This window comes from Nicrophorus vespilloides, unplaced genomic scaffold (assembly GCF_001412225.1).
Source record: "Nicrophorus vespilloides isolate i.1.1-1 unplaced genomic scaffold, Nicve_v1.0, whole genome shotgun sequence".
NCBI lineage: Eukaryota > Metazoa > Arthropoda > Insecta > Coleoptera > Silphidae > Nicrophorus > Nicrophorus vespilloides.
Window position 1 is genome coordinate 1 of NW_017099274.1, and position 11681 is coordinate 11681.

The window sequence follows — 11681 nt, forward strand, 5'->3', positions numbered from 1 at the left end:
TGAAATATGTTATATTTTTAGCATTGCCGTATCTAAGGTGAACAATGAAAGGTCAAATTTGAAATTCGTAACTGTATTTCACATTGGATTACAAATATTATCAGTGAGACTGCAAATTCCACAGAGATTTATAAGGAATTTAATAATCAGGACACCAGTTAAATACTGAAGAAAACGTGCAGGATGTAAGCTCTCTCCAAATGTGTATGATGTACCTCGAGGCAGTGTTCTTTGACCTTAGTATTGAAAAAACTAAACTTTTATAGAAGTTGCGTTTTTGTGGTGATTAAATGATTATCAAAGTTATTTGTCTTTGAAAGAAACTTAAAGAATACGAATGAATTTATGGTTTGAAACTGAAGAAAACTAAATTAGTTTATAATACATTTTCGAATAAGAACATTATTTTAAAAAAATGTTTTTTTTTAATATTTGAAGAAGATTGAAATAATGTTAGAAAAATCAATGGAAATTACGTTCTGAAGGCAACAAAATAGTTTATTGTTTTAAATAATGAAATTGAATCAAAGATTATCCATGTTTTTAGTTATTACAGAAACTAGAAACAATGTTAATGAAAATGAAGAAAATTGTGGTCGAAGCAGTGTTCTTTGACCTACGTTGTATGTTGCCGTAGCAACAATTAAATTACTTTGAACAGATTTTTAGTATTGAAAAAACTTGATTTTTTTTTATAGAAGTTGCGTTTTTGAGGTGATTAAATGATTATCAAAGTTATTTGTCTTTGAAAAAAACTTAAAGAATACGAATGAATTTGTGGTTTGAAACTGAAGAAAACTAAATTAGTTTATAATACATTTTCGAATAAGAACATTATTTTAAAAAAATGCTTTTTTTAATATTTGAAGAAGATTGAAATAATGTTAGAAAAATCAATGGAAATTACGTTCAGAAGGCAACAAAATAGTTTATTGTTTTAAATAATGAAATTGAATCAAAGATTATCCATGTTTTAGTTATTACAGAAACTAGAAATAATGTTAATGAAAATGAAGAGAATTGTGGTCGAAGCAGAAGAAAACCAAACCAAATTGATTAATGGTACTTTTTTTGATTGTTTCCAAATCGAATATTGAAGAATTATGTAAGAGAGTAAGGTTTTGCAAAAGAATTAGGATGTTGAGGAAAACGATTTTGTAGAAGAATCAAAATGAAAAGGGAAAATATAAAAGTCGAGAGAAACGTTTCAAAAACCGTTTAATAAAATATATATTATACAAAAGGAATTAAATACGTTTTTGGTCGGGAGGTCATATGACTAGCATCGACTTAAAAGTGTTAATAATACTACTAATCAAAGAACAAAAAAAAACAGAATAATTAAGAAGAAACAACGAATTATGGCTAATCCTTCATATCCTGTAGCTCCTGCATATCATCTCCAGGGATATCAGCATCACCGTAACCCCAGACATTAGGATCATCCTCGTTCTCATAGACGTAACTTCCATCTCCCGATTTCTTCGCCCTCCTTGCTACCATCTCTCCGGTTGCGCTCTTCCTCTCGTAAGCCCATCCAATTCGAGCGAAGAAGTCGATGAAATGCGTGGAAGGATTGTAAGAGTTGCCGAGCTCCCCGGTTTTGTAATCCCAGGGAAAGACGTGATGGTAATTGTGCCAACCCTCGCCGAGAGCCGCAACGGAAACAGCGAGATTTTCAACGGAACTGATGTATCTGATAATGGAAGAAACGGTTAACTTTGTCTGAAGATTGCTTTTATTTAAGTGGTTTGAGATTACTTATCGTACGGCTTCTGTCCCCACATGTGAGCAACGCTGTTCACGAAGAACGCAATGTTCAGGGTGATGCAGAATCTGGTGTTGAAGTTCACCCAGAACGAGTTCCAGATGGTCTCGTTCCACAGGTATACGGGCATGAAGACTGGAAGGATGATCACGAAGAGTGCGAATAGCACCGGATATAATCTGAGTGAGATTTGAGTAAATTGTTAAATGTGTTAACATAATTGTAGATTAGTTTTTACCTCTTTTGCCACATAACAATTGAATCTGATTCCAAATCGCTCATGTCGATGGTCTTCCGTTTGGCCACGACGTCGGGGTGAGGAGTCAGGAAAAGCCATCCGACGTGGCTGAAGAAGAAACCGCGCTTCGCATTGTGCGGATCCGCATTGGTTTCGCTGTACTTGTGATGCACTCGATGGTCCAGGGCCCAAGTATAAGCATCACGCTAAACCAAAAGAAACAATTTTAACTAAAATTGAGTAAAATCTTCAAAAAATAACTGCATTTTGTTAATATTTTAGATTATTTTTTTAATTGAATTACGTAACAAACGTTTTCCTGTGGTTTTACAGAAAAATATAAACTCTTACACGACTTTTTATAAAAAAAACATCATATTTGGATTTTGTCTCATTTTATGAACATTGATGTTAAAAAATTAAGCGTAATTTTCCATGACGATTTCTTCCACTGAATTACGCAATCAGTTTCGTAACATTTCGCATAAACGTAACTGATCGAAGCCGCACTATCGTGATTCTTCGAAGATTTGGAAGATTTCTGAAGTCGTTCATAATTTTCACGTTTTAGTGATTTTCTCGAAAACTATAGTAGATTGAATGGATGCAAAAGATGATTATGAAAGCCGAATGTTTGAGGAATTTAGCAAATATTCTTAAATTGCTATGATTTCATTAATTTTGCTGTAATTCACGTTTAAAGTTGTTTATATAAAGAATATAATCTTAGGTTTTTCATACTTTATTCCTTATACAGCAATACCTCGCATAGTGCGAATAATGGATTCTGCCAATATTTAATACCGGACTGGTCGAGGACTATAGAAACGCATGAAAATAACTGATCAAAGCCGCACTATCGTCATTTTATGAACATTGATGTTAAAAAATTAAGCGTAATTTTCCATGACGATTTCTTCCATTGAATTACGCAATCAGTTTCGTAACATTTCCGTATCATAGAGTTCACATTGTGAGCGCAATGCACGTGCAATGTATGTGAGAAGATAAGTAAAAGTTTCTGCAGCAAAACTGGCACAGTTCTAACGACCCGCACTTTCTTTTCCTCTGCTATTTGCAATTGAAAACTTTTGTACGTTATTGCATATTTGCATACACCGAATAAAACCTAATTCGAATGCTCGATCTATGAACATCAATTATTCAACGATCATATTAATAACTCATGTTTTTATTTTTTTTTAATTGTTTCCACCACTGTTTTTTTCTTGTTGTTCATATGTACAATGTTTGGGCTCCGAACACATAAATTATGCACGGCTAATAAATTAGGCCAAGTTACCATGGTAACATTGTCAATGTCCACATCGCACACTAGTTTTTTTTTGAGAGTGAGTGTGTTTCTTTTGATCTAGCCTATTTGCTTTTATTCATTTTTTTTTTCTTTCAATATCGATGCGTTATGTAATTATAATCATTATGGAAACCAAATAAAGTCGCCAATTGTTTTGTTTCTATGATGATTAGAAGTCATAAAATAATAAAGTTTTAGATGCAAACTGTTTGACTAGAGACATTTTTGAAATTTATGAATATTTATTTTTTCAAAATAATAAATTATTTTAATCTAATATTTTGAAATATGGTAAAAAGATGCACAATTTCAAATGAACCACAACGCGACAATTGTAATCTACATTGCACTAGTTTTTTCACTTTTATCATTACATTTTGTAATTTTAAAGAAATGCGTCGAAAAGTATGGACACTCTTTTTCTTTCTTTTACTTAAAGACTACAATCTCAGGTTTTCATTCTTTATACATACCTCGCTTCAGCCAATATTTGATACCGGACTGATCGAGGGCTTTAGAAAAGCATAAAAATAATATATCGAAGATCGTGATTCTTCGAAGATTTGGAAAATGTTTGAAGTCGCTTATAATATTCAAATTTTTAGGGATTTTCTCGAAAACTATAATAGATTGAATGGATGCAAAAGGTGCATATGAAAGCTGAATGTTTGAGGAATTTAGCAAGTATTCCTAAATTGCTATGATTGCATTAATTTTGCTGTAATTCGCATTTAAAGTTGTTTATTTAAAGAATAAAATCTTAGGTTTTTCATGCTTTATTTCTTATACAGCAATACCTCGCATAGTGCGGGTAATCGATTCTTCCATTATTTAATACCGGACTGATCGAGGACTATACAAAAGCATAAAAGTAACTGATCAAAGCCGCATTATCGTCATTCTTAAAAGATTTGAAAATGTTTTGAAGTCGCTCATAATTTTCACGTTTTAGTGATTTTCTCGAAAACTATAGTAGATTTAATGGATGCAAAATATGATTATGAAAGCTGAATGTTTGAGGAATTTAGCAAGTATTCTTAAATTGTTATGATTTCATTAATTTTGATGTAATTCGCGTTTAAAGTTGTTTATTTAAAGAATAAAATCTTAGGTTTTTCATGCTTTATTCCTTATACAGCAATAACGCGCATAGTGCAGGTAATCGATTCTGCCAATATTTAATACCGGACTGATCGAGGACTATAGAAACGCATGAAATTAACTGATTGAAGCCGCACTATCGTGATTCTTCGAAGATTTGGAATATTTCTGAAGTCGCTCATAATTTTCACGTTTTAGTGATTTTCTCGAAAACTATAGTAGATTTAATGGATGCAAAATATGATTATGAAAGCTGAATGTTTGAGGAATTTAGCAAGTATTCTTAAATTGTTATGATTTCATTAATTTTGCTGTAATTCGCGTTTATATTTGTTTATTTAAAGAATAAAATCTTAGGTTTTTCATGCTTTATTCCTTATACAGCAATAACCCGCATAGTGCAGGTAATCGATTCTGCCAATATTTAATACCGGACTGATCGAGGACTATAGAAACGCATGAAAATAACTGATCGAAGCTGCACTATCGTCATTCTTCTAAGTTTTGAAAATGTTTTGAATTCGCTCATAATTTTCACGTTTTATTGATTTACTCGAAAACTATAGTAGATTTAATGGACGCAAAAGATTATTATGAAAGCTGGATGTTTGAGGAATGTAGCGAGTATTCATAAATTGCTACGATTTCATTCATTTGGCTTTAATTCGGGTTTAAATTGAACAAATAACGCTCGAAAAAGTACTGTTTTCACATTTTAGAGATTGAATGAATCCAAAATATGAATGCTGGATCTCAATTATACTTTCTGAATGTTATGGTTGCAAAAATTATTTAATATTGACTCTATTATATAACAACAGAAACAAAGTTTATTTCCCCAAGAATCAGCATCATTGATAGATTGATAGATATCCAATCTGCATCAATCTGATAAGTGATTACATTACATAAGGAGACGTTCATTCCTTGTGCAAATGCGTTTTTCCTTATCGTTTCCATCAGCAGAAAGATGTTGATTATTGAAAGGACGTCGCATAAAACGCGATTCTATCATGGATCGCGACGCTCTGTCAGACTCCAGATAAGAATCAATTGGGTCAAAAAACATTACCGTAATGATACAAACATACGTACATACAGACGGCGCGGAACAACGGTGCTTTTCATTCGCTTATTTATTTATTTTTTTTCTCTTTCTCCTTGTACGAGGAATTTTCCGCCGCTTTCGATGCAAACAAACAAAACTGTTTTTCTTTTCTCTTTTTCGTTACGTCACGTCTCGTCGAACTCGACAAATTTGTCTACTTTTTATTTTTTTGTATAGTTTACCTGTCCGGTGATGGTGAAGAGGATGATGAGAAGCAGTCTCAACTGCCAGCTGGCTTTGTAGGCTCGATGGGACCAGAGGCGATGGGCGCCGGCGGTGATCCCGAAACCGGAAGTGTATACCGTGCAGAAGGCTGGAAATACATAGAGAAGAAAGTGTGGGTCAGCGAGGAGAGTTCATATCCGTTGGATATTAGTTATGCGCGCTTCCCAGAACCGGAAACCGCAGTCGATTAAACAGAGTAACCTTTTCCCTATTCTTTTTTTTTTCTACGCGCAATTGGCTGAAACGTTCTCAATAATGCACCGTTAATTCAATCGTTACTATTTAATGGTTGGCTGTGATTTAATCGACAGATGTTTTTTTTGTTATTTATTTCATCAGTAGAAAATAGATTAAAGTTTACTTATTCAACATATTTGAACTACAATTCATACGAAAACTAGTTAAAATCTTTTTGTAGAAAATAGTTTACAAAATAACTAATTTAGAGTAATGATTAAAGTTTATTTGTACAACATTTATTGCAAATTCAATTTATACAAAAACTAATTAAATTTTTCTCAAATTTTTGGTCAAACTTCCACTAAAATAATAATTTCTCAATAAAATTCACCGTAAATTCAACAGTTTCCATTCATGAGTATAAAATCGTGTAGAATGAGCCAATATATTTGTAAATTTAGTAGAAAATCTACTGAATTATCCACGTTTTTTTCTCAAGAACGCGCAGTTAATTCCATCGTTACTATTTAATGGTTGGCTGTGATTTCATCGACAGATGGGTTTCTTCTATTTGCAGAAAATAGATTAAAGTTTCTTTAAACAATATATTAGAAATGAAATTCATGTACAAACTAGTTAAAATCTTTGTAAATTTTCTTAAAAAATCACTTTTAAATCAATCGTTTTCTTTATTAGCAATAAATAAACTAACTACAACATTGAACGTATTCTTCATATACAGATATAAATTAGTAAATATCTTTGTTAATTTCGTAGAAATACCAGAAAATTATCCATAATTTTCGTTACTATTTAATGGTTGGCTGTGATTTCATCGACAGATGGATTTATTTCTTAGAAAGAAAATAGATTAAAGTTTATTTGTCTTTGTAAATTTTGTTGAATTTGTTATTTTTTTTAGAAATTTCAATAAATTACCAAACTTTGTCTCAATATTTCAGAGTTAATGCAATAATTTCCTTCATGAGTCTAAATCCACTAAATTATCGTTTTCTAATTCAATAATGCATAGTTAATTCAATCATTTAATGGATTCTTCTTCATTTAATAGAAAAAGTACTGATTACAACATCTTCCAGTACTTGGAATTCGTATACAAGTACAAAATAGACAAAATCTTAGTTAATTTTCTCCAAAATTTAATTTATAAATCAATTATTTTACATTGAAAAAAAAGCTAACGCTCTTTCATAATTTAATAGCAAATCCACACTTATTCTCATCCATTGAATTCGATAATTTCACATAAATAAAATAACATTTTTTTTTTGTTAATTTGATAGAAAATCTAGAAGATTTCGATTGACTTATAAACGAAGTTCGTATTAACTAAAATATTTGTAAAAATTACAAAAAAAATACATAATTTTGATATTTTTTTAATTAATTACGATAGATTATTTTACATAAATGATAGAAAAAATCGTATTAGAGAAATTATTTGTTAATTTTATATAAAATCTACAAAATTATACAAGATTTACGTTAATTTATCATCTGGGCACGAAGTTTGTAAACTATGCAATGAAATGAAAAAAAGCAAATTTATACTAGACAAAACCAAAAATAAGAAGATTTAAATCGATTTCGAAATAAAACTTCTACTTAACAATTAACATGCAAATTACATAAAATCACTTATGCCGGTGAATCTAAGGATTCCGTAATTAATTGAAAATCATATATTTTTTTAAGCTAAATTACGATAAAGAAAATATACTGTGGTTACTACAATTCGCAATTAAATTTTGTTGATTGGAGAACTGCCACAACCGCAATTGTATTCACGATAAACTGACGGAAATAAGTAAAAAAAAAGATGGTTGACATGGAAACCTTTGAGCGCAATTACCAATTTACATATAAAACATTGCATAATAAAACAATGCTGTAAATAAATTTAAAATCATTGCTATGGAAACGATTGATTGTCATTATTAGTTTTGTTTTTCAATATAATTCTTATGAAAATATGTATGGTTGATATGGAAACCTTTGATCACAGTACTTTACATAACAAACATTACATAATTAAATAATGCCAGAAATAAATACAAAAATAACATCGATGCTATGGATATCATTGATTATAATTAAAAAAATGTTAATTTTTACATTTTTTAATTAAAAAAAAGCGATGTTTTTTTAATATAATTCTAATGGAATTCTGTAAATTGTTAAAGTGTTTCTTGTGTGATGAAGGTGATAATTACCGAATAGACTTGTATAGAAACGAGCCTCAAAGAGGGCTAAATAAAATCCGTATAGACATCCTCCGTGGATGAAGATTTGGACCAGGAAATCGGGCCACCTTATCTTCGCCACGAAACCATCTTCAGTGCGAGTGGTGGTAATTTCTTTGCTTTTCGCGAATCCGTGATTGTTTCGATTGATTGCTGTCATCTTGCTAGAAAAAGAAAAATAAAGAAAATCCAATCAGACGAAAGTAAATTATTAATGCGGATCAATGAAAACAAAAACAAAAAAATTATGTAACCAGGTGGAAAAGTAATTTCTTTAATGGTTTCGGAGCGGATCGGTTTCTTAGTGAGATTAATGTTTGCTGCTGCTTTTTTTTACTTTAAAAGGATGAGCGTGAATCCTTCGATTATTTCCGTTCGCAGTATTCGATTTGCCTTGTATTTCCGTTATCTAGGTGCGCCTACGTATTACGATGTTAACTATACAATCTGTAAACAGACTAACCCAGTTTGCTTGCACGTCCAATCATCGTTCCGGTGCGAAGTCGCACATTCTCACCTACGAAACGTTACTAAATTTCATTCTCAACGACACTCAGTAAAACCATCAACAACTTTCACATGAATATTTTGCAATTAATTCATCCAATTTTATTGTAACTTTTAGCATTTTAAACCAAATAATAACGAAATTGATATGAATTTAAGTTTTTGAAAATTGGTAACGAAATAACAACGAAATTCCAAGAAATAACATTCACATAAAAAAACTTCGCAAGATAAAAACAAAACTCTAGGAAACAAAACGATTACGAAACGTATCAACACAATGCAATAACATAAACAGTATTTATTGCTGAATTTATTTGCGAAATTACAAAATGTAAACGAGTTGAGAATGTTAAAGCTGAGCGAGTTTCGAAAATTTTCTAATTACTATTTCCGCAAGAATGTGACCCAGAGTAACCTTAGCCTCATTGCATTGATTTAATAAACTTACTACAAAATTCACAACGTAATTCACGATATAAGCAAACTTATTACACTTTTACATCTATGAGTAATTAATGTGTATTTCCGTTATTTGTTTTCGATTTCCAGAATTGTTTATTTGAACATATATTTTTTTTTTAATTTTATCTTAAAAACACTATAGATTATAGTAATAATGAATCATTTTCTCTTGATTTCACTTACATATGTTTTCTTATCGATTATGGAACATTATAAGTTACGATCGATTATATGAAATTCTATGTTTTATTTGAATGAATCACAAAATTTTTCAAGTTGAATATTTTCCTATTGATTCATCCGATTTTATTGTAGCTTTTTGTATTTTAAGCTAAATCATAGCGAAATTTATGTTAGTTTTTGAAAATTATGAAGTGTTTTAGACTAACGAAATTGATATACATTTTAGTTGATTTTATGAAGAATCTTGGATTAGTAAAATAAAAGAGGAAAATTTTAGTTTGATCATAATTTTGTAAAATAATAAATAAAATAGACTAAAAAACAAATGAATTTTTCGTTAATGAAAGATCATTTTAACAAGTGTTAATTAATTTTCGTTAATTAAAAACAACAATATTGTTAAAAAAAATGAAAATGTATATTATTGTAACCATAGATACAAAATTTAAAATAGAAACGTCATTATGACATAATCAAAATATTGTGTTAAGTGTTATCCTTTGAAATAAAAAAAAATTACTTAAGTTGATTAAGTATTGATAATGTATAGATCATTAATATAATAATTAGTGTGAATGTTTTATAATTTTTAGTTAATTAACACAATCATTATATAATTAACCATTTTCTGTCATATCCTTTACTTCGCTTATGCAAAATTTAATATAAACGAATCGAATCTTAATTCTTTAGTTCTAAACCTTTTCCAAGTCTTTTTCAGATAGAACTGTAAAAATATTGACATTAGTTCTGAATATAAATGTATTCAATTTGATGAGATAATCAAGAAAAATGAAAACGATAATCTGTATTTAATGTTAATCCGTATGTTAATATTGTATTGCGTTAATCAATAATAGAAAAATGTTATGTATTATCTTCAATGGTATCAATCAAATAAAGTATGAATATATAATATTTATTTACATAATTTGTATATGCTTCATGATACAATCATAATTTATATAATTTGTATTGATTTTCCTACTAAAAGTAGAAGAAACTGAAAATGTATGAAAAAAATGCGTATATTATGTAATTTTAAGTAAACTTTCTGATTTGGTGGTTAATTCAATGGTATTTTGTTTATCTCAAGTGATTGTTTCATATCATAATGACGTTTTCTAGTTTAGATTTTTTATACGAAAATATCATTATTTTTTATACATGTATAAATATTGTTATTCTTACAATTTTCATCTGTCAATCAAATTGCTAATACGTTTTTGACACATAATTGTTTTATGTCAAAATGACGTTTTCAGTTTAGTGTTTCCATTTATGTCCTTTAAATTTTAGATTTGTATAAATTGTTATTATCAATTAATAAATGAATTTCGCATGTGCAAACATTTCATTTGTTATTTTAGTTTTGACAGACAATTGTTTTACGTCATAATGAAGTTTCTAGATATATATATTTGAATTATTGTTTAGAATTTGTGTAATCGTGTATATTTTATCTGTCATTAAAGTAGGTTACGTGTTTCGTTTTTATTTTTTTGTTTACGACAAATATATTATTCATGATTCAGATTTGAATCAATTGTTATTATAATTACCTTTGTACGAAATAGACAATCGTTCGCATTAGATTATTTTGACAGTTGATGTTTATTTTGTTTAGTATATGTCCAATTCTGCTCATTTTTTCTGTCAAAAAAGTTTAGATTTTGTTTCAGTTACTATTGAAATTTATCTAATTATATATTTATGAGGTCTATATCCAAAACCCGATAACAGAAATCCCGTCAATCGAAATCCCGACGTTCGAAATCCCGACTGTATCGAAATTCCGACGTTCTAAATCCCGACTGTATCAAAATCTCGACAACCATAATACCGACTGTATCAGAATCCCGAGAACCTTAATCCCGACTTTATCAAAATCTCGACAACCATAATACAGACTGTATCAGAATCCCGAGAACCTTAATCCCGACTGTATCAAAATCCCGACTATATATAGAAATTTTTCACAATAACATAACTGTAGAATCCCGACACTATGGTTGTCGGGATTCTGATACAATCGAGATTATGGTTCTCGGGATTTCGAACGTCGGTATTTCGATACCGTCGGGATTTCAAACGTCGGGAATTTCGGTTGTCGGGCTTTCGATTGCCACCGATATTTATGGATGTGTAAATATTTATTAGAAACGTTTAATCGCGCATATTTCTACTGTCATTAAAATGACATATTGACATTTCTATTTCTAGTATTATTATAATGACCTTTGTATGAAAAAGCCAAACGTTCACATTAGATTATTTTGACAACTGCTGTCACTTTGTTGTAAATATCCAATAGTGCTCATTTCATC

The 11681-nt window shown here is 29.8% G+C and overlaps 1 protein-coding gene across 1 annotated transcript in view; it reads right to left on the reverse strand.

Moving 5' to 3' along the window:
• Nucleotides 1-1201: 1201 nt before the first annotated feature.
• LOC108564298 (acyl-CoA Delta(11) desaturase-like) overlaps nucleotides 1202-11681 on the reverse strand; it is a 17008-nt gene continuing 6528 nt past the window's right edge. Inside the window, exons 2-6 of the mRNA XM_017923296.1 lie at nucleotides 8170-8363; nucleotides 5713-5843; nucleotides 2007-2212; nucleotides 1762-1947; nucleotides 1202-1696 (exon numbers count right to left, since the gene is read on the reverse strand). Of these exons, the coding sequence (XP_017778785.1) occupies nucleotides 1366-1696; nucleotides 1762-1947; nucleotides 2007-2212; nucleotides 5713-5843; nucleotides 8170-8359 (1044 nt within the window). The 5' untranslated portion in view covers nucleotides 8360-8363 and the 3' untranslated portion in view covers nucleotides 1202-1365. The remainder of the gene's footprint in view (nucleotides 1697-1761; nucleotides 1948-2006; nucleotides 2213-5712; nucleotides 5844-8169; nucleotides 8364-11681) is intronic.